At 44.1% G+C, this 23,778-nt stretch overlaps 2 protein-coding genes across 3 annotated transcripts; both read right to left on the reverse strand.

Annotated features, from left to right (window-relative positions):
• Window positions 1-234: 234 nt before the first annotated feature.
• Window positions 235-2,826, reverse strand: LOC116431771 (uncharacterized). The gene is made up of 4 exons (XM_076365683.1): window positions 2,757-2,826; window positions 2,265-2,328; window positions 959-1,996; window positions 235-549 (listed from the first exon to the last, which is right to left on the reverse strand). The coding sequence occupies exons 1-4, from the start codon at window positions 2,769-2,771 to the stop codon at window positions 380-382; spliced, it is 1,287 nt and encodes a 428-aa protein (XP_076221798.1). The 5' UTR covers window positions 2,772-2,826; the 3' UTR covers window positions 235-379.
• An 82-nt stretch (window positions 2,827-2,908) lies between these two features.
• LOC116431770 (uncharacterized) lies at window positions 2,909-22,096 on the reverse strand. 2 transcript variants are annotated; one of them, XR_004235997.2, is made up of 7 exons: window positions 21,949-22,096; window positions 10,310-10,536; window positions 8,960-9,200; window positions 6,896-7,048; window positions 5,781-5,988; window positions 4,733-5,135; window positions 2,909-2,924 (listed from the first exon to the last, which is right to left on the reverse strand). XR_004235997.2 is itself a non-coding variant. In XM_031987645.2 (6 exons), exons 2-6 carry the CDS (start codon window positions 10,514-10,516, stop codon window positions 4,979-4,981), a joined length of 966 nt encoding a protein of 321 aa, XP_031843505.1. In that variant the 5' UTR covers window positions 10,517-10,536; window positions 21,949-22,096; the 3' UTR covers window positions 4,669-4,978. The 2 variants fall into 2 exon arrangements, 1 of the variants encoding a protein (XP_031843505.1); XM_031987645.2 differs by lacking the exon at window positions 2,909-2,924 and having other exon boundaries at window positions 4,669-5,135.
• Between the last annotated feature and the right edge of the window lie 1,682 nt (window positions 22,097-23,778).

A 23,778-nucleotide genomic window follows, 5' to 3' on the forward strand; every position in this document is an offset into this window, starting at 1 on the left:
GAGCGGACGATCTCTTTATGACACCCTCGATGCTGTTTCTTGCAATTGCGGGACTATACTGTCGCCGCAACATCAAGAACTCGACTTCGATGATCATAATTTAGACATGCTTGGACTACTTTACACGTTTCGCTGTAGACTATGCAGGAAGAATTATAGCATTATGATTTACTATGACATTTAGATATCAATTAGTGGTAAGTTGCTTCTTTATTTATAGTTTAATTTTAGTGCTTCAACGACATAATAACAACGGTGGTAGTTTCCTTCAGATAAAAAACCACTCAAAAACAACGAAATAACAACAAAATAACAAGGAAATAGACATAAAATACTATTCTGAAGCAAAATCATGCACTCTTCTTACGTGGATTTTTTATTAGTGCTTGCCGCCACCGTGACCGCCGCCGTGGCCGCCACCGGAATGATCATTTCCTCCGAGATTGTGAACTTCTGCGGTGAATCCACTATGGGGGTCGGAATGATACTTTACGCTCCTGATGTTACCGCCTGGTTCTTTGACGTGGTACTCTCCTGAGACTTTCTTCCCTGCAATTACCAAAAATGATTCACTTTAATTACACGGTAATGTATTCAAAGTGATAATCATCGTGAACGTCATTTTGCTTTATATAAGTTTGATTAGAGCTCCTGATTATATAACTTAACATCCACAGTTTATAGAATTGATATTGTATTTAAGAATATTATTCAAATTCGCTTTCCAATGAACAAACTGAAGATACGCTAAAAACAGAAACACGAAAAACGCACAAGTGTAAAACGTCTTCACGTATCTATGAGTGCCTCCGTTAAAAATCACGAAGTTAACATGTCGGAAGCACAGCGACAGACGAATTTGTTAGTTCTAATTAAGAGCAAGGCCGGCTGTCCAATTAGTTCGAGATTCTAATTAAGAGCAGAAGATCGAGTCTTGGTATTCTAACTCCATACGTACCGTCACGAAACTCCTTCTGCGTGTGATAATCTTTGGTGTGCTTATCATCCACTCCGTAGGCATATTGGTACAGAGGATGAGCTGCGTAGTCGTAGTGAACGTGGCCGTGTTTGTCTTTCCAGGATACTTCTTGGTGTGGGCCCACAACTGGTCCAGAGAAGTGATGGAACGATTTCGCTTGACCACCACCGCCAGATCCACCATGGCCACCACCACCGTAGCCTCCGTGACCACCACCACCAGATCCACCATGGCCACCACCACCGTAGCCTCCGTGACCACCACCACCAGATCCACCATGGCCACCACCACCGGATCCACCATGGCCACCACCGTAGCCACCATGGCCGCCACCACCAGACCCACCATGACCTCCGCCATAACCTCCGTGACCACCACCACCACCAGATCCACCATGACCTCCGCCATAGCCTCCGTGACCATCACCACCAGATCCACCATGACCGCCACCACCGGATCCACCGTGGCCGCCACCACCAGACCCACCATGACCTCCGCCGTAGTCTCCGTGACCGCCACCACCAGACCCACCATGACCTCCGCCGTAGCCTCCGTGACCGCCACCACCGGATCCACCATGACCTCCGCCATAGCCTCCGTAACCACCACCACCGGATCCACCATGGCTGCCACCACCAGACCCACCGTGGCCACCACCATAGCCACCATGGCCACCACCGTAACCTCCGTGACCACCACCACTGGATCCACCATGACCACCTCCGTAGCCTCCGTGGCCACCACTACCAGATCCACCATGACCTCCGCCATAGCCTCCATGACCACCGCCATATCCACCGCCTCCATGTCCTCCTCCACCATGGCCACCACCATATCCACCGCCTCCATGACCTCCTCCACCATGGCCACCACCATATCCACCGCCTCCATGTCCTCCTCCATCACCACCACCACCATATCCACCGCCTCCATGGCCATCACCATATCCTCCTCCGTGGCCACCACCACCGCCATGGCCACCACCACCGCCGTATCTCTCTAAGGAATCATCATCATCTAAACCCAAACAATTGTATACATTATAGAAACTACATAATTTCGGTCAAGCACTGGGCAGAGATGACAAATTGGCTGTCTAGTAGGAAAGCGTATCTGCTTAGTTAGTCTGATCTCAGTAATAAAACTACGTGTGACATAAAGTATATCCATTAAACTCTAATCAGTGCTTAAAGTATTAGATGCCAATTATACCTGTATTCCTATTAGCCAATTTGCCAACAGTACCTTCTTTTCCTAACTCATTAATTTCTCAGCAATACCATACCTTCGAATGGTTTCGGGAGACCGTTAACGATCGCGACCGAAATCACTGCAAGGATGATTAACTTCTGAAACGATAAAAAATAACAAAAGTAAATCGCTGTCACGACAGGACGTCGTTTGAAGCGCGAGGCACCACCGGGCAGAAAATTGCCAAGAGCTGGCCATTAGTCTGCAGGTGAACAGGGGAATTCGGGTGTCGAGCGGCAACGAACGCCCGAGCCAGTCGCATAAAGACCTCTGAAACATGCCGCGCTCTTACTTTACGGTCCCGACTTTGTAATACTTTGCCGCGGCACCCGTGGTCCGTTTTAGGAAACCCGGTACGCTCTTTTCACCGGTGCGAAGTGACCCCGTGGAATTGGAGCGATCGATCGGATTAAGGCCGGACAGGTTCGGGCTTCCCTCAACACGACGAAAATTTCGAAATTGCTGCCGTTATACCGGTAATCCGGTCAAAACTCGGCGAAACAAAGATGGTGGCAGTGCGGCTTACCTCGGTCAGCGCCATTGTTGTTTCTCTCGTAGGTTCGGAGACGAACTGATTAATCGATCTCAGAATTCGCGTTTTATAGGAACGACCGGACCGCAGAAGAACAGTCTCGTTAAAGCATTAATTTGTCTGTCACACCGTATCGTTTGGGCGCGGCAGAGAGAGAGCTACCTGTAACAACCGTTACCTTAACGTAATGGCTAAAACGCTATGTAATACTTCCATTTGTCGACACAGTCAGACACCGTGGTGCAAACGTGGATCAAAAAAATATCGTTGCGCAACATCGAGCCGACGAAATCGTGACTCTCCAATTAAACGATAGCCCCTCGAAGACGCGGAAGCGAGGGATCGACGTAAACCCCGCGAAAATGAAACGCAAATGAAATTTCCCGAGCCCCGGGTCGGTACACACGCGATTGCATTGTGATTTACGCGGGCCTCACGCGAGCAGCAATTTTAATTTCAAGTCGTACTCGTAACTATCCGAGGCCCCCCGGCTGAATACACGCGAGCGCGCGTTATCCCCGATGCTTTAGTAGTTTTAATCAGCTCCAGAAATCCGCGATAATTCCGGAATTATAGGGCTACAATTATTCCCGGGTGTCGGGCCCGCTCGATTCCATTAAAGAAAACGGTCCTATCATATATTCGATCGGCGAACGTAAATTGGACTGTCGTGATTAATGAGCAATAAATTGCGCGTTTTCGACGATAGAGCGAACGAGTGTCAATATGTCGGCTGAATAGCCGCATCCCAGCCTGGCAATACAGTTTATTGTTGAATTTATTGCATTTCCGCGTGCCGCCCGCTCGCATGATACATTCGTTCTCGGGCTGAATTGTAATCTATCGATTCAACGGAAAGTCAAATAATCTCCCTTCAGCCCCCCCCTCCCCCTGTCGGCGTCCCCTAGGTCGACCAACCATTCGATTATTATCACCGTTATATACTCTCCAGTCGGCGGTAAATGAAATACTTTTAACGAACGACCTCATGAATTATTAACGAACTTCGACTCGAAATCGTTCCCATTAACGTTAACGCTGCTCGCGAATCCGCGATTATGCGAGCGCCACTTCGACCAAGTTTTTCCGACTTCGATGACTTCTGGGCACCTTCCTTTTTTGCGGCCGACCACGAAACTATCGGAAAAAGATTATGCATGGTCCAATGGGTAATTAGAATAGGTTTTGCGCAACGACAATGTTGAGGTGTTAATACTTTCAGTCCTACAAACGTTTCGTTACCGTTCAGTTCTTGCGCGGTTCGCTAATGACGCGGAAAGTGTGGGACGACTGTTCCCAGTTCGGAAAGAAACCAGAGAAATTACCGTATCGATCTCCGAGTAAATGTGCAGCGAAATAAATATACGGATTAGAAGAATTCCTGGTCGCGTCTGGGGGACCGATTTCATTAACGCGGACTGTAGTTCAGTTTGTCGACCCGTTTCAGAATTTCAGGCCGTAAGAAACGGCTCGCAAACAATTAGAGTGAGAGTTCATTTAATTTTCGGGTTCAATTGCGCGCCGTATTAGACCGGCGGTTACACTGAACGAACAAAATCAAATTTGACTAGAAATTCGCAGGACGAGCATCGGATCTGATATTTATCGTTCGCGGCCGCCAAGGCTGGTATTGTTTGCATAGCGCGCAAATTGCGGAGCAAAATCCGCGATCCAGACGTCTGCGAATTATCCACGGAACTCGCGATAGAAACCACCGAAATTAATATAGACTGCCTCCTACGGTTACCAACTGTGTAACTGGCTGCGAGAACAGCCATAACGCTAACGGAAAATCCATTTTGATACATAAACTGGGTAATCCGGCGCGAACGCGAAGCGTTTACGAAATTTGCATCCCTACCCGGACCTCTATTTTCAAGGAAACCGACAAGCGAAAGAAAAAATACACTCTTAATTACATGTTTTAGTTAGAATTCTATTAATTACAAAACTGTACAGATTCTTAGCACCTCAAGCCTCTTGCAGCTTGTTCACGAATGGTATCCAGAACGGAATCGCTCAAACGACACAGCCTTAATGGTTATCCTGGTGATTCTGTATCGTTCATCGCCCCGAATTGATTAATACAAAGTCAACAGGGCTCCGTTCCAAACCATTGAGTCTTACAAAGTATTACTGGCTGCCACGTAACCTAACGCGGTATTAATTAAGTCTTGTGTGTAACGATGTATGCGCCAGCATCGTTACCAGCCGGTTCATCGGCAGAAAAGTCCCGTTTTAGCGGCCATGTCGTAAGATCCTCGTGGACAGGGTGACGTCAGCGCCGGTATCAGCGAGCTCTGAATGGAGTGGGTCGACACGGGAGCCGTCCACGTCCCTTCCGTCGAGAATATTCCCGATTCCACATCGGACCTACCAAGACAACGAGTAAAATCTTCCTTATTTGAAGAAATCCTTATCTTCGTCGGCGAATAGGGTTGCCATTTAATTAAATCACTGATCTAGGACAGGGAATATTAACATATTCGGCACGGATAGGAGATGTAGCTTCCAAGAGTGAATCACGCCGTCACTTTGGAAACTATAGTGTCACTCTGAAAACTATGGCATCATTTACAGAACTACAGTCGGGAGTTACGGTAGAAATTTGGAATACCAAACCCTTTTTCAATCACTATTGAAAGACTATTTTCAAATACCATTTTTCAATGAGACACGATACTCCATGATCGGCATTTTTATAAATTACAAGCTGCAATTACAACGAAACACTGAAAAGAAAATGTAGTCGTAGAAAACAAGGCAGCACGTATCGAACGCGTTAAAACCGAGGACAAATCCGAGAAAGCTTGAATCTACGATAGCCCTACAGGTAGATGAAAACGGTATGCGTTAAGAGCTGTCCCCCAACGACGGAACGGAGATAAAGTGACTCCGAACGTGATCCCAATTACAGATGGTACGTAAATTCAGCCGCCATTCGGGCGGTGTTACCGTAGTTCCGCGGATTACTATACCGGAAGAGAACCGTCCGCGAAATACTGTTTGAAGCCTTACGTCTTGAGAACTGGCGCGCTATAAAGAATAAGAGGATTCACGGGCGGCGGCTTAAGAAGGACCACGTCGACTCCGGAGGACTGTAGCTCGCTTTTTAGTGCCTCCGCGGCCCCTTCCACAGCCTTCCGGGAGGCGCTGTACGCCACCAGTCCCGTCCCTGCTTTGGTGCCATAGCTCGTCGCTGAATCTCCCAAAAGAACGATGCGACCTTTAACATAAATGTTCTTTACAGTTCCAACGCCAGCACCTTGCCTTCCGCGGAGCCGAGTTTAAGGGATATTTATTGTATCCAACGGTCTTCCGGCGATATCACTTTTCGGATTGAGTTACTGCTGCTTTAAGAGCGTACTAACGGCGTGACGCACAATCAAGAGAAATAATGGTTGCTGTTTTTGTTGAAAGAAAAACTGTCGCTGGAATAATGAAAGCCGTTTACGTAGAGACTCGGACTATTCATTTCCTGGGCATCCCGCTCTAAATAACTTTTTTCTACGGACGACTTGAAAGAATTGATATTTAGATGTCTCGCTTAAATTGGCCATTTAAATTGCTTTAGATGGTACAATTGGAAGTAGGGAATGGGATTAAGGGGAGGCTATTTTTCTAGTCTAGAATTGAACCTGCTTGCACTGCACCATATTGCAAAGAAATATTTCGTAACACATTAAGCGCCGACGACTTAAGAGACATTTAAAGCCTGAGCGCCGGCAAGGTATCGGCCACTTAGCCCAACCGCCGGCTTCATTCGCTTGTATCTGATCAATGAGTAGCTAAAAAAAAGTATTCAAAATATTATACATTTTCGTAAAATAGTAAATTTTAATTGCATATTCGTCAAATCCAAAAATGGAAATCCAGAAATCCGCATTATTGCGGGGCCGGCGCTCAAAGTGTTAACTTTCTACTGAATTATTGATCTACCTGTGATAATAAATTATATCGCAACAATAAAGTAACGAAACATCGAAGCAAAATGTTCGTTCATCCTGGGCTCGTCGTACTAATTTCGATAGGCATTTAAATATACCTATAATAGTATGAGCAAAAAATGATCCTCATATTAGTAAAATTTATCCTGCTAACTAAGTCCTTTCTCTGGAACCCTAGGAACAGACCTCGTTTCGCACGCAGCAAAGGAATGAAGACTCTAGCAGTCCTGAGCGGAGCGACCAAGTTGTGTCGCAACATGGATTCCCACGCGGAACTCGGCTGCCTCTCAATAATACCAGGAAGAGCCTGACCGCCGGTGTGCACGACTGCCCAAAGACCTGTAATTAAGTAAAGTTGAAACTTGGGTGTACCTTAAGCGCGCAAGACACGACGAAGATGGAAGTTCGCCTCGCCAAGTTCGCGCCCCTTAACGAATTCGTGTGTTCCGCAAATTTCTAAACGCGTCTTTAATTTCTTCTTAACTTCCGCAAACGGACAACAACTTTGTCCGTGCCCAAACAATCAGTGTTTATGATTCCTAATCAAGCTAATTCTACAATTGTCTCATAGATAATACAACAGCGAATGAATTACAAGAATAGATAAGGTCAATGAACTAAAACGAACGAAAAAATGATAAGGATAAAAAAGAGGAACGAATAGAATAAAATTTCGATTAAACAGAGCCAACAATAATTTAGAATCGATAGAATGTGTTCATTATCGTGCTCTTAATTTCGTTTTAACTCCGTCGAGCGATCAGTTACGCGAATCCCAACCGTGTCCACTTTTAATTTGCTACTCAGATAATTCGAGAGCGAACGCATTACAGGAAGAGATGAATCGGGGGAGTTAAAAAAGGATCGAACAGAGCCTAAGTAAAAGGAAAAAAAATGGAGGAACGAATAAAGAAAAATTTCGATTAAACAGTGCCAGCTGTAATTTACAGTCGATCGGAACGGAACAGCGTTCGAGGCGTGCAGGATCGACGACGGTGCAACGGAGAGAATCGATAAAGGTAAATGTATTGCATCCGACGATCGGTTATCAGACCTTTTCCCACGGAATTGTTCGTTTTAACCGAACAATTTCCAGGGAGCCGATGGTATTTTACATTCGTGAATCTTTGCGGCCGTGGCGCCTCTGAACTCCATTCCGGGTCTCTCCTTCCCTTTCCTCCGTGCCCGTTTTTCTCTTATTCGCCCCCTTTTCCTCCCGTTCTATTTACAGGAACCGATAAAACTCACCGGGTATTATATCTCGAAGTGAACTACTCGGCGGAATCATCACGAGAACAATTATTGGACCGATATCTGCATCAACTCACTCGAAATCATCGGCATCTTTCCTCTCGTCATCTTCGACAGCGGAATACCGCGTAATTAACGACCGCAATAACAAAAGATCGATTTCTGGACGTTGAAGATGAAAATGAATGGCCTCCAGCTAGCCATTGACTGACGGGAACGCGAGAAGTTTCCAAGACGAAACTTGAACATCGTGCGAAACTTAATTAACGTTTCTCCCCCGAAGTAACGCAATTTTTCGTTAATTAGGTAACTCCTGGTTGGCCCCGTTGCGGACACCAGGAGCTGCTACTCGTTAAGCTCCCTTCAATCTTTTTATGGAGATCGAGTTACATCTTTGTAGGTTGATATTTTAAGTTTAAATAATACTGTAGCGGTTCCTCGCGGGGAATATCTCATCTCGAAACGCCGCCCCTTGTCTCACGAAGATTTTCTAAAGAAATTGTCAGATATATATTAATGTCACAGTAAAAACTCGTTTATAAGTCCTTTAAAAGAATCTCATTTCGCAAGAAAATTTCTTATTTCAGAAAATTCCGTAAATATTGAAGAACCATCCAAAAACAGTTTACATTGAAATATTACACGATTACAAAGGAGTATTCTTCCCCCGCGAATCGTATTAAAATAATAAATCTCGTTCCATGTGTGATTTTAGGCGACCGATGATTAGGATCACGGGACCGTGAAGGAAACAGGAGTTCACTGAATGATTTATAATGAAACGCAGAACGTAACTCGTGTCCGTCACACCGTAATCATTGCTTCTGCCGCGAATCCGGCTCGTCGTTGCGTGGTGACCGGTTCAGCCCGCACCGGGATCGAATTTAATTACTCGAGCACGAACGTGTGCGAGCTCGAGCGTGCGAGAACGAACGCGACGCGCGTTAGAGCGTGTTCAATCTTCGCCGTTCGGCGCACGTTAAATCGACGATCGCTTGCCGTCTTCGCCGGCCGGAAGTTTCGCTCTAAGTGCGTTCAAACAAGCGCGTAAACTGTCCTCCCTCGTCGGGTCCAGCTCCAATGGCACGATTTGGCCGCGAGCACGTACTTCCGGGTCCTGCGGACTGCTTTGCGCCCCTTCCGCCGGCTCCACTCCCTCCCTCTCTTTCTGCTGCTCCATTGCCCGCAGGATCTTGATCGATGGTGAACTGCCAGAGGGATCGAGCATCCCGGCAAACACCTGTCAATAGGGAATCTTAACGTTATGATACTGGTTTCGACACTGAACTACTGCCACGCAACAATAGCTCTTCTTTTTAATATTCTTTCTTCGATCGTTTCTTTAACCTTCGTTATTTTAAGGATACTTGTTGCTTGGAATATAAATTGAACAATGTGTGATCACAGTTATTGTACCTCTTTACTTCTATCAGCTTTATATTTGACGCTGACACTGAATTTCGAATATTGGAAAATTAACTTCTTCCTTGACAATGATTATATAAATAAGTAAATATTTATTTTGTATCAACGTCTTTTTTAATATATTAGTGGAATGATCTTTCTGAATTATCCTTCTTCGCTGAAATTGTAACCTACTTTGACTTTGTTATTTATAATATACTTTATATGTTGAGGGCAGGGCTTAAGGGTAGAGGATATTTAATGGTATCTATTACTCGCACGCGATTCGCAAAGCTTCTACGTTGGAAAACGAGAGTTCTGAATATCCCGTGAACATACACTCTGACGCGTACTGGATATTAAATTTCATAAAATATCGAGTTTCTTGAGAGCCCTGAGTCAAAGCACCATTTACCGCTATTCATTTCGAGGAACGTAACTTTAATCATTGCCCCGGTGTAACTTAATTAATAAGTCGATGCGCCGGCGGGAGGTATAATATCCCTTTAATAGCAGGAAACCAATTTGGACGAGCTATTCGATGATTTGCACTTTACGCGATATAATTTCTGTTTGGCTTCCTGAAATTGTTGAACTGAAATTGCAATGTAATACGTACATTCGTCATAAACCAATCGTTCGAATAAAGTTCTCCCAAGTAATTCTTGTGACTTTCTTACTGAAAATAAATATCTTCCTATGTCAAAGTACATAGACTTTCATCGATATAATATTACAAATTTAAATCTTTTAATTCCAAACATTTCTGTACACTGTACTCATTTTCTCACAAATAATACCAAACATATTCTTCACTCTAGAAAATCAAAGTTTCCTCCAAAATTCTTTGACAAGTGCACAAAGACTACTGCGTACCAATATTTTACTACACTTCATAGGAAAGTTGTATAATGCCGTTGTGGGAGGCGAGGAGGCGGCGATTACCTTGTAGCCGACTTCGTAGAGTGCAAGGGCGATCTGCAAGCCCACGCAGGTATCGCAGCTGGTAACGAGCACATGGCGTTTGTTACGGGATTCGTACTCGTCGGTCGCGTTCCTCGATTGCCGCATCAGATAGGCCAGCAGAGCAGCGACAATCGAACAGAGAGCCAATATTTGTAGGGCCAAAATGGCCCCGGTCTCGGCGTCCATCCTCTCGGGCGATATTCAATCTGCAAAGCAGAAGTTACGTCTCAATTACGGCGCAATTCAAGCCGGGTCATACGGGCCCTTCCACTTCCGCAATGCGCCGGGAATAGTTTCTCATCGGCCGTTATGGCGCAGCTAAATTTCGCATCGTAGTTCCGCACACCGACACACGCTCGCTGGTCATACTCAACTTGCAAGCTTATTCGCGGGAGCGCGCGGGTGCGTCATGCCGGACAGTCAACTGTTAACCGTCCTAGAAATACTCGGGATTCAAGGACAAATATCGTCGCGAAAATTACCAACGGGTTTCCGAGTCGTCCCGGCTAGATTAATTCGTTTGCCCCTATCGACTGCGCCGATTGCAGCGGTCTACTTTAATCGTTTTCCTTCCGAGGATCCTTCCCCCCGGGCGAACCGAGTTCCGTAATGCTCGTGTAATTTTGCGAATCTGGACTACCCCGGGAGTTCGTTGTTTTCATGGTTTTGCGATGTTTCGCGTCCCACTTGCGCCCGGAACTAATGGCACCGAAGGCAAATTGCAACTATTTTTTTGTTCCTTTTTTTTCGTTCGGAGGGGTAAAACATTTCCGCGCTCGCTCGTTCTTCTTTTTGCCCGTCGCAGATTCATGCGCAACGAACGGGTAGCTTTTACCGTCGAGTTAGCAGTGCAGCTGAACCATGAGTTACTACTCTTAATGGGACCAACTGTACATTCGATACGGTTTCAAACATGAAAATGATGCTCGGTGAGATTAAATATTTCTGATGTGCCAGCTTTATGAACTGTTAGTATCCGCTCGCGTAATCCGCGGAATCAAAGCGCGATACGCTTCGCGGTAGGCGTGAAGCATCTCGTTTGCTCGTTTATGCCTTTCTTTTTATCCTGATTAATACGTAATTGATGCAAATTGGAGGAACTGGATTAAAGGATGTTTTAACGAAATTACCAATTCAGGAAACAATGATTAGTAAAAAATAAAAAATGGTAGAGGTTTCTGAGAGAGAAAAATGTGCAGTTATACATTATTCGAAGCCATAAGCGCGCGTTATTTTAGCGTATAGTTTATATGGTTGTTGCATACCGGTTTAATTATTTTTGCAATTTCACTTGAATCTGATAAAATAATTTACGATTACGTTCTCTCTAACCGCTGATTTACAGAATTTATGTTGGTTAATCAACTAGCGGTATAAATTTGGCACATTAACATTTTATTATTCTCCTCATTATTTCTTACATAAGGAAATAAATGGAAACTCACTGTGGATAATAACTGGACTGCGGAACTCGCCGACGCGAATTATCGCTTTTATAGAAAAGCTTAAGGAAACAGACATGGAATGAAACTTTACTTTCTTCACTATTGGTTTCGACGAATTAAAAGTAAAATCTAATTGCATTAAGTTCTAGAGTAAACTCTCTATTTTGCTTGTATTCGATCATTTTTACTTGCAATGAACGAATAAGAACATACAGTTCATTAACAACAATTCTATATCAGTAAAATTGCTGCTAACGAAAATTCTGTCAATGATCTCAAAGTGATCCAAATCGAATCTTTTTCCGAATCAGGAAGAGTTATTCCCTGATCGTGGATTACACTCGTCAACGTCTATCCGTGATGGATCCACGTGGTGCTATTTGTACCAATGTTTTCGGCGAACGCACGCAACCCGTATAAATCCAGTGTCGAAGCGTAATTCCGTGCACGAATGCCGTTGACAGCCGATCGATCATCAATGATTCCATAAGGCATAGTATATTTAACGGGGAAATTGTCGGGGTCCGGGACGATACAACAAATCAAGTATCTTTATTGTCGACGAATCCGCGTTATCCCGGCCGGTGCAAGGATCGCAGATCGACCGGACTATGAATATGTCGTTTACCGTAAGATGTCCTAGCTCAGTGATGCGCAATGTGTTTTGTGAATAAAAGATAACATGTACATTTTTTTTGAAAATTTCCTCTGACCTCCCCTATGTTACAGACCATTTTTAACTGTTAATGTTAAGTAAAAAAGAGGGATTCACACGAGGTATCTGCAATTCACAAAGATTTTGACATGAATGGGTTAAGAATTAAAATGGTAAGAAAACTATTAAGAGTACTCGAAAGTTTGTTTGTCCTCATTATCAAATTTTGTATTAATTCTTTGTAAAAACTAGTTTGCTTAGGTTGAAAATATTAAAATCGCTAAAATAACTTTGTTCTTAATAATTTACTAAAAACAAAGAAAAATTCTCAATTCACTTGTATCCACCTTTACCACAGAACATAACAATTAATAATAGGAAAATAATGTTTAATTTATACCCAATTTGTACCCAAAATAATTGGGTAACATTTCATTTTTGCCACTGTCGCTTGAAAACTTTCTCGCGAGTCCGACTCGATATTCTATGGCGAGGGGTTATAAATTCATTTCTCCCCTTCCGGCGTAGCGTACTATTAATTAAGTCTGTTGACAGTCGCAAACACACGCGAATAATAACAGGATTTTTTCCCTAAATCAAATTGAAAATATTTCAGATGAAATATTTCTCTATTGCGTCGCGAATGCCTGCAAACCTTTTCAACATGGTGTAATGACGAAATGCAGGGTTCCACTTGAAAACTCGCTGGAAATCGGAGAGCCGCGTTTTTCGAGTTCAAATATTTTGCTACGCTATAGTACAACCCCACCTACAGAGGAGAAAAGGGGGTCGGAGTTAGATAGAAAACAAAAGAATGAATTTTCAATAAACTCTAAACCGTGCATCGCTGCAATCTAAACGGACAGAATGCAATTTGGAAAACGAATATTAAATTTGAAGCACGCCGCGCAAATGGAACTCCAAACTTCAATTTATGGATATGTTCGTTTGTTCAATAATTCAAAACTACTAAATTTCAAAGGATTACACACACATTCAGAATACCCATGAATCTACAGTTCCACATGACTTTTTACCGAAAAACATTTCGCTAACGACTCTTAAAATTGACCGAAGTTATGAGAAATACGTAATCTTCCAACTTCTCGTGCACAACAAAAAATAATATTTCAAGAAGAAACACGAAAATACATGTGAATAGTTCGACAGTATCATAAAAGTACCTATACAGCAGGTGCATTTTTATCGAAAATCCGTTTAATTTCAGCCGTTTATGCACCGAACCTGCCTGGTGTATATCACGCGGAATCTCAGCAATCCGGTATTGGAAGTCGATCACAGATCGATGATTCAATTGGCCGCGACGTGGAGGCATCGCCGGAACGCATCGCGGATTCCGTTTTTCCCGCGAAAAGTGAAGGGCGAGCGGGCGGTTGGAAAGGTTCCCGCTTCGTCAAAGTATACACGCTCGCCTTTCTAAAAGTGTGTCCGCGCGCTCAGCGAGGCGTGGCTCGGAGGCCGCTCCTCTTTCAGCCAGGCCAGCCGACGCTCGTCGTCACGAATTCAGCTCGGATTTGCAAAATCGAACGCAATCCGCTCCCGGACGTGTCACGCCGACGCGCGCCGGTGAAAATCGCGCGGCGCACACCGACGATTTTAATAGCTCGGATCACGTTTTCGTTAATGTGCTGAATCGATTAGCCAGATGGGAGCGTTTCAACCGGCATAAAGAGGCATTTTTCATCCGCCGCGGGGAATATTCCAGCCGGAGTTGGTTTCAACCGAAGGGCAAAATCGTACGGGAAGATCGAAACGTCCGCCGACATCCCTTCATGGGAGAATTATCGGGGAAACGCGGCCGAAAATTGCGCCCTCGAATAAATGCCCGACGTCGTATCATGTCAGACTGATCTCGTAATCAATGGGCGGATGGAGGAAATTCATATAACGTCCATTTCGCATCACGGATTCTTCCTTATTATGCGAAAGATTTATTGAAAGTTGATACCGTGAAACGTGGAAGCGCGTTCTTAACAGAGGAATTAATTAAATGAATATTATCCGCGAATATCTGTTGGCGGGAAATTGATATGAATATTTCACGGGGTTATAGCACAACGAATCACGCGGAATGGAATAAAAGCGTTAATATAATTTAATAAAATTTCTATCTGGTTTTGGTAACGGAAGAAACAACGATGAAATTCATTTCAGTTTCTGCGCTCGGATTGTGCAAATATTTATTCGCGCACGCATTATATTCTAATTGAAGTACGGTAATTACGTGGAGTGATCTTTATCGTGTTACGGAATGTTCATTATTACCTGTAGCACAATTTTCCAATCAATTAACGAAAGAATGGGCTGGTCGGTTTACGCATTTAAAGGATCTGCATTAAACACTTGCAGTGCAGTAAGTGCATTTACGAGAAAATGGTCTGATAAATTTGTTACAGTATTCTGGCGTTATTCCTTTGCATAATCAGCCTACAATTTGATAAAAAAAAAAAAAATTAAACAGAGTTCCTCTGGAGGTTCAACGTCGCGATTTTCTCTGCGAGACCGGAAACGCCCGCCGCGACGAGCGCAATTGCATCGAACGCGGATCGATTCGAATGTCAGTGGACTTTCGCTGCATCGGATATCCATTCCCGAGAATGAACCAACGGTTCGAATTCTTTTTCTCTCTGAATTCCGTGAAAATCTCGTGTTTCCGGTAGCGGATGGTCCGAGCATGCGCGAAATAGTTGGGAACACGCCGGAAGTGAGAGTTAGCTAGTGCTCGAGGCACCCCCGCGCGCTGTTCCCGATGATGGGCTCCAATTTCAAACGGAATAGTAGATTTCCAGCGGCGAGGTCGGATTATTCAACCAAGTCCATCGGGGTTACGCGTGACGTATCACGTTTTTGTCATCTGAGACACATCGTGTTATCAGAATTAATATGCTTCAACGAGTCCGCGGCAGCTGGATTATCCGAAAACCTCTATTTCACGGGTACACAAGCACCGAGCTATTTCCGCGCATTCATTGCGGTATTCGCGGTTTTAGAAATTACTTGAACACTTTATATTTTTGTATCATTACAGAATCGTTCTTGGTTAAGATATTCGAAGCAAATCACATACCAAGTAATACAACACTTGTGTGTTAAGATTAAACACTGCATTGGCTTTAATCTGAGACTTCTAAATATATTTTAATGAAAACAATGAATATTTCTTTTAATTTTAGACCGTCTTTTAAAAACACTAACGAGAGTAATTCTCAAATCCAAGATCAAGGTCCGTTTCCATTCGTAGCCCATATTTTATTCGATAAATACTGTTTCTATTAAAAAGATGTTATCGTCTCACACAAATATATACTGAGGCTTGACACCACCCTTCGCATGGCACTGCTCCATTCCGCGATTAAATTGTAAGTGATAAAAGCAACAGAACTTTCCCGTCAATTTACTTTACTTTACCTTACTCGCATGTTAACACTTTGCGTGCCCTATCGACCTGTTTCACTTAATATTTCGTTATAAATATTAACGTTTAGCGGCAGGCCAGAGGTATGTATCATCGGCGAATAGGTGACACGGCACGTAAACTACGAAAGTAACGTACATAGTAGCGGCATTTCTTCTTTCACTCCGACCGCAAATTGTACTTCGTTTCGCACGGAAGATTAAAAAATTTCTACTCCACTTGCACCTGTACTGCCGCAGGCTAACGTGCAGTGGAAACGTAGAGTACGCATCGTCGAACGAGCGCGCGCCTCGATTGCGTGCCAAATCATCGCGGCTAACTTTCTCTGGAATGCAGGCGCAGAAAGAAACCAAGCTGGGAGACAGGTGCCACGAAATTATGGAAGCTTATCTGGGATCTGGCGAATAGCTCGATTCTGTTTTTCTACGATAACAATCCCGGTGAAACGTAGGGGCACGGTTTCGTTTCTTCGCGGAATCTCCTTCTTCCCAGTCGTTAATGATCACAGAACGTTAAATCTATTAAATTATTAAAGTAATTGGCCATTTCCAATTTGAGATGCCTATCACCTCCGTGCAGATTTCGCGGGACGTGTTGCCAGTTAGATCGAACCGATAGCAAGAGATACTTCATGCGAGATTCGTATTCAAGATCTTCGATCGCGGTGGAAAAAGAAGAGAAAGCGAGCCCCGTTGCTTCACGCGACGCAGCGCGTGTTCGTGAGGATTCGACAATAACGTGGACCAAACGGCGGGCAAACACGAAGATCATCTAATAAATAGTGCAGAATTATGTAGAATATAATGTAGCTTTTAACATAGTTCTAAGAAGTACGATACAGAAAAGAGGCTTATAAGAACTGTGGCTAAGGTATTGTTTTTAGGTATAAGAAGGGCGGTGGGTGAAAAGCAATTGTAGCCAAAGCTCAATTATTGTCAGTTGTCCGAATTATAGTCGAAAAATCAATGTGGTTGTCAGTGGAGTCACGTGCTGTTATTTGTACTTTTGTTTTATAGTAAGTTAGTTGATTATAAGTTAATTAATTATATTTGTTTTGTTGTAGTTAGTTAATTATAATCGCGAATAGTTTAAGACTATTCTTAATTATATTTCATCGTATTCAATCGTGTCTCCACAATAGCGATCTGTATTTTCCTTATAACATTCGCACAGCAAGGTACCTCTGAACACTCGAGAAATTATCCATAACGAACAAAATGACATGGATATCATTAATATTGATACATCCCTGCCTTGCGATTCCGATCGACCAAAACGGAGTAAAAGCCGAACCGCTTTGACATTTATTTGCGAACTGGTTCGCTCCGTAAAACCGTAAAAGACTTTCCCTCGGTAGCGTTCACCTGCGCGCGAATAAATATACCGGCGCGGTGTCCGGCGAGCGTGTTAATGGTTAGAACATATAAACAGGAAGACACATGTCATTTTTCCATTCCCGTTTATTAGTGGGAAGATTTCAGATTTTATAGACGTTTCTACGGCCGCTTAGTGGAAGGGAATTTAGTTAATGGCGTAGAACGGAGTTCCTATCGAAACTGGTTTGGTAAATTAGCCAAACGAGAGCGTATTCTATGCAACTACATTTTTCAGAAGTTCTGTACAATTTGATGAATCTATTCTGGGAAATACAAGGTTCGTTCCCGTGTACTTCATTAGCACAGAGAAATTTCTGAACGTTGAATGTCTATGTTTACTCTTAGAAAGTTCACTTTCTCGTGAAAAAAGGAACAAATTATTGCCTAATAATACCACTTTATCGAAGCTTCGTCCGATGTGGGATTAATCTGAAACAACTTTACGAGTTGATAAAATGTTAACGCATTCAGGACTATTAAGCGTTCTGTGAATCCCCCTCGTCATTTGCAAGTCAAGGTCCGGTTGAAATTACGATCTTAATACGGGTTTTAGCACATAGTATTTCAAACTAACAGGAAAGAGTCGAAACTAAAAGTCAAAATAGAGCTTAATACGAATGCTAAATCGTTCCCAGCCAGGCGGTCGATAATATGAGGTATGAGCTAACGCGACGGAAATTATAATTCGCGGAGTACTTCCTGCGGAGACTTACAGACTCCGCCCCTTCGTGCGGACAGCGGTCACAATTACAACGCCATGATAATAAGTTACTATGTTTTCTCTATTAATCGCGTCGCTGTGGCATCAGTAAAGCATGCACCGGCAGGAATGAGTTAGCAGTAAAGCGGATCATATGTATCGTATGCTGAAGGAAAGTTGCTACCCACAGCTTTCGATGTGTGTTTTGTGTACGATATTAATTAACGTGATAAATGCCGTTAGGAGTTATCCATAGCTGACACTGGACATTCCGGTTACCGTGAAGGTCATTGGTATCTTCCTTTAGTTATTTTTATATTATGAATGATATAACCTAAAGCGATCACATTCAGCAAAGCAGGCGTGCAGAATAACATAACTGAATTAATACTGATGAATTGGCACTCATGAAATTATAATATATTACAATCGAAACAATTATCCAACGAAACAGAAATGGAAAAGTCAAAATCTTCACAGTGACTACTCTCTTTTGTTCGATATATCACCGAGAGAATTAATTTTTACGTTCATATGAATAGTTACGTCAGCCTCATTCAAGTGACGCGGTGATCAAAGTGTTAAACAATTTGATATTATACAATTTTTCCTACTACGTACACTTTGCTTGCTGAGAATGTCAGCGGCTTGGACAGAATATACGAAAATCTGGCATTCATTGTGCCAACCCTTTACACTCGAAAGTTTACCACTAGAAACGTTCAACAGTTTCTGATACGATATAGAAAATATTTTTTGAAACTGAAATTTACGAACAATTCACATATAAATTAAGAAACAATACTGTTTTATTTCAATATTTCACATGGCAATGCATTATTATTTTTACAATATTGAAAATAAGTTAATTAATTCTGCTGTATCAAATCAAGTGGCGACTGAGATTCGCCTTTCGAGAGCAAAGCGTTAATTACCATGTGATTGCATTGATAAACAGTCTGTTACTGTCTAAAATGCATGTGAATAGAGATGCATCTTCGAGTCTGACCAATTACACCAGCATTAGTTTTAAGTGCCTTCCGTATCACAGTCGAGGATGGGTTTCCGGGGCCTCCTTTCCCGCGCACGGTATGCACGGCCGCGAGTCACGTTTCGCGGTCACGTTATCGAATTGCGGGAGTTTATAGGGCCGCGCTAATTCCGCTAGGAACGTGAAAGTATCGATTAGAACAGACCCGGTTGGTTCCTTGCGTTCCCGAATCTTGTGGGACAATTCCTCCGCCGGATTAGGACATTGCGGGGCTCCGCGCGTCGGTCCGACAGAAATGTGGCCAGCATAACTCTTAGGGCGCGTTTACATTTACCGAGCGACGGTGAATCGGAACCGGGGATTTAATGAGATCCGCGCAGCTAATAGAAATCGCAGTCGGTTAGTAATTAAATGTAATATGTACGGAGCTCCTCGTTTTACTAGACTGACCGGAAAATATATCGATATCAAGTACAATATTCAAGAAAATATATGGCGCGCTCTACATGAAATGTAATGTAAATCCGTAGGTATCTGGCAAGTGCACGTACGACAGATAGGCGGCGATTAAACACCGGGACTCTTATGCAAATTCTCAATTTTTATAGGTTGTTCTGTAAAACTCGAAATAAGGGACAATTTCCATTTCCTGATTCAAGCGTTCTTATCGGCCAAGGAAAAATAAAAATATTCCTGTGGCGTACAAATCTCCACACGCCACTAACGCGTAAATGTCAAAAGTCCAATGACGTTTGCGCTCGGTCACACAACCCTCGCACGCAATATATTATTACTGCATATATCTATATACTTATATACATATAACTATTAGCTAACTCGCGCATTCCATTGATGCAACCGAGCATACCGAAGCTGGGGAAATACGAGGTCAAATGGGTTACGTAACACTCTGCTAGTAGGTCAGGGTTCTGGACCCAGAATGAGCATCGGCGAGATTCGCAGTTAGCGTCCCGCTCGATTTATCCGATCATCAGTTTTCATAAAAAAAAGATATACCTGTATATTAATGGTAACAAACGAAATGCTAACAAAACATTATTGTGCACCGGACTCTGTACATCAACGGAATTTATCGGCAAACATTCCTTCGGTGCAGAGTTTAGAATCCGAATGTAGATTGTTGACCGCCAAATGTCCGACGCGACCTAACCGGTGTCCGCCATCGTTCAGAACATGCAAATGTGTTTCCAATGGCAGAAACCGCCCCGTAATTTATACACATCGCGGCACGGTTCCCGCTATTTTTACGTGGGCGCAGCGATCCCGCTAGAGAATTAACCGAGGCCGTGGTCGGGATCGCTGAAAGAGAACCAGGAAGGCCGACACGGCGATTTAACGGGGTTCGCTGGCCAACAGCGGAGCTCTTTTCTCTATAATCGTAAGAATTATTAGCCGTGGAGGGCCCGGAGTCTCGGATCGCGGTGCACCGCGATAAATCGACGCGGCGTTCGTTCTCTAGACTTGCCTCGAAGACCAGGCGAACGTGCAACGGTACTCGCGGCTGACCGCGAGTGACCGTGTAGAAAAGATAAACATTGCCGATCCTCGAATACCGCGCGATTATTGCTTGCATAACATTCGCGACAACGACTCTGGGCGTCTCTCCGCGATGATGCAAGCACCGTGGACACCTGTCGCCTCGAAGCTAACGCGCGAGAGCGATCGCAAACATTCGCGAATCCCGAAAGTAGCTTTCGGTCGTTTCGAGAGATTGAGTAATACGGCGGGACCGTATTTCTGCGTGTTACGCGTAAAAGCGTGCGACGAGAATGGATTGGATTAGATTTAACGGTTGCGCAACCGGGCGCGATCCGATATACGTGCCGATTTTGTGCGGATTACGCAAACGTGCTTGCAAATCCGATTCGACCAGTTAGCACCCCGTGGGCAACCAGTTTCGTTCACGGGTTGCCGGCTACGGGCTGCGATAGGAGCCTAGAAAGTTTCGGCCGAGCACTTTTCCCGCCGCTGGCTGAAACCGCTGAGAACGACACGCTCGTCCAGGAATGCGAGCCGCGGACGGAATTAAGCGCCATTGTAGTTTCTCCTGTTGCCGATCGAATCCGCGGGCGTTTCCGGTGTTATTGGAAAATGTTGACACACGGCAGACCGTATTTAGGCTTCGACGCGAGGTTTGATGGTTCGGGGCCTGGGATTCCGCAAGATTCCGCGAAAGTATTTCTCGTATCGCACGAATGACTCCTTTGTTTCGATTAGCTGTTAAACGAGGATCGTCGCTTCCGCTTCGAAACCGTCGATTATCGCTGCTGGCGAACCGTGTCAACGGAACAAAACTGTTCGCTGGGAACGATCGATCGACGCCCTGCTCTCTTGTCGCGACGACCGCCGGTATGCGTCGATACGGTTGAACCTACCGAAATCACGGATGATCGTCGACGTTAACCATGAAAAACCGGAATCCATTGTTGCTGTCAGTTTTCGAAAGCGGCGCATAATTACGAGCGCATTGCCTGTGATCCTGATAGGAGCTGGAAACCGCCGGGTTTCGAGACGATCGTTACTATTCATGTTCCAGCTTGTAATCTTTTTTCAGGCGTTACGCGCGACTCGTCTTGTTAATCCATGCTCTACTTCGCGTATAATTATCTTGTCAGTTCATTGCAGTCTCGAAGACCATACGTTCGACATTGATCGCGGATTTTCTGTGTCGGGCTCGTTAAAATTGTATCGGGCGGTAGACCAACGATCATTTAAGCTTAATTGAAACGACAGTCGACCGTGTATTATCACCTCGGTTATTGATCACTCCGCGTTTCCTAAAACAACTAGCGCCAGGAATGTTCGAACGGAAACGTTCGATGCATTCGAACGGTTTTTGAAGCGACGTCGCCGATAAATGCAGTTGTGGGCGTAAAGATGCAAGCAATTCCGTCAGGTAAATGAACGCTTTTTTTGTTCCATTAACGAACCGCTCGTAAAGAGACGACCCCGGGGTTGACGGTAACAGGTACTCGACAAGTTGTTGCTACTCACCGGAATTTGACCGTAGGAACCTGGGGGCGTCGGGGTCAAGTAGCTACGGCACTTCGGTGTTCGCCGGTGGTCCGCTGGAAAGAAAATTCGGTGCACTCGAAAGCGGTACAAAGCCAAGAAAACGGCGGGTTTTACGAGCACTCGAAAGTCGCAGCGAGCGGCAAGCGGCGACGCGTGTTTCTACGGCACAACTGGCTTTCGAGAATTCCCGCTTGGAATGCCCACGAGGACGAACGGTATAAGATGCTTCGACGCTGGCCGCCTCGGCAAATGGAAAAGGCACGGTCGAAGCATCTTCGCCGCGCCTACAATTACGAGCTCGTCTCTATCGCTCCGCGCCGCTCTTCGCCTCCTGATGAGCTCTCTGCACGTTAATACATTAAAAAATTCCAGCCTGTCTAATTACGCTTTATTTCTGGTCGATTATATCTATCGAAAGCTCCTCGTTCTGTACCTACGCGTACCGATAAATTCTAGCATTTTATTTTCCATCATGTTATTCGTTAATATAAACTACACCATAACTTGTTTTTGTCAATCGAAACAAGCTTATTTTTTGTTGATCTCTTTGAAGAGCTCTTTGTGATCGATAGAATGATCGCTGAATTGTAGTACATTTTCATCCATTAGTTTTTAATATTAAACGATGTACGTTAACTTTTTCTTCGTCGCTGTTAAGTATTATTAAATCAAAGCATTTTCTTTATCGCAATATATTTTCATTTTTCCTTCATCTTTCTCTTTTGCAGAATGTTTCATTCTATGATTTTCAATTGTTTAATACGTCTTTGGAAAACATCCTATTCTCGTAGTATACCATTTTTAAAACTGGAACCTCGATATCTATCTTCATTTGTCTCCGACGCAACAAAATTCTCCCCGGTGCGCGTCCATAATCTATACCCATCACTTCTCTAATACACACAAATTCCTTTCGCAAATACGTATACCGCTTGCATATATACATCCTAAATTAATCACGCTGTTACCGGTAAATGTAAATGGAAGCCTCCACTATAACAGAATTATTATAAGTCGATGTAATTCAACGGTGGCAGTATTTTCCGGGCGAGCGGGAGCGAGAGAAATGATAAACTCGGAAGTATTTCTTAGCTTCCGCGCTAATGTAAAATATGGCCTGGGAAACATTTGTTCCGGTTACGGTGGAATATGAACACACGTAATAAATGCTCTAAATCTGCGGTAAGAAGGTTTTACCAGGTCGACGGAAAAAAAATTAATTTTAATTTGCATAAGAGTACGGCTGACCTACGCCAGGCGGAATTTCTTATTGCGCGTTCCATTCATGCGAAGATATACCGACGCCATCTTCTTTTCCCGGGCAAATAAGGCGTGGACTTCGGCATAGGATTTCTGGAAACTCATCCTTGCAATCAATTTCACCGGCGTAGAAAAGAAAGAGCTTGCCCGCGAGGGCGCTTAATGAGAACCGTAGGAAGAACTCGAAATTATGTAAATCGGAAAAGCTTAGCCGACCAACGTAATGCGAGCCTGCGCGAGTAGCTGGATTTTCCTTTAATCTACCTGATCCCCTTTATACTGAAACAATTCTCCGTTTGATTCGCTTGCCTTTACTGCTCGGCGCAGAACTTTCGCGATCCGTTAACGACCCCGCACGGTTGCGACACGCGTCCAGGGAAAAGCGATCAATTATTTTTTGATCGCAAAAATTCCGGGGGCGGCGATGGACGGCCGCGAAACGCATTACCCGAAGAAACACTAACGACCACGACCCGTGAAACGTGTTTTTCATTTCATTCGGTTAATCTATCGTCGCCGGCTTCCGTCAAGCTCTCGACGAAATTGTGG

This window comes from Nomia melanderi, chromosome 3 (assembly GCF_051020985.1).
Source record: "Nomia melanderi isolate GNS246 chromosome 3, iyNomMela1, whole genome shotgun sequence".
NCBI lineage: Eukaryota > Metazoa > Arthropoda > Insecta > Hymenoptera > Halictidae > Nomia > Nomia melanderi.

Coding starts and splice junctions, on each gene's coding strand:
- LOC116431771 (XM_076365683.1), bottom strand. Junction 1,997..2,264: donor TCTCCCGAAACCATTCGAAG/GTATGGTATTGC, acceptor GTTTGGGTTTAG/ATGATGATGATTCCTTAGAG. Junction 550..958: donor GCAGAAGGAGTTTCGTGACG/GTACGTATGGAG, acceptor TGGTAATTGCAG/GGAAGAAAGTCTCAGGAGAG.
- LOC116431770 (XM_031987645.2), bottom strand. CDS start 10,516: ATGGACGCCGAGACCGGGGCCATTTTGGCCCTACAAATATTGGCTCTC. Junction 9,201..10,309: donor TCTACGAAGTCGGCTACAAG/GTAATCGCCGCC, acceptor CCCTATTGACAG/GTGTTTGCCGGGATGCTCGA. Junction 5,136..5,780: donor AGCGCGCCAGTTCTCAAGAC/GTAAGGCTTCAA, acceptor TTGTCTTGGTAG/GTCCGATGTGGAATCGGGAA.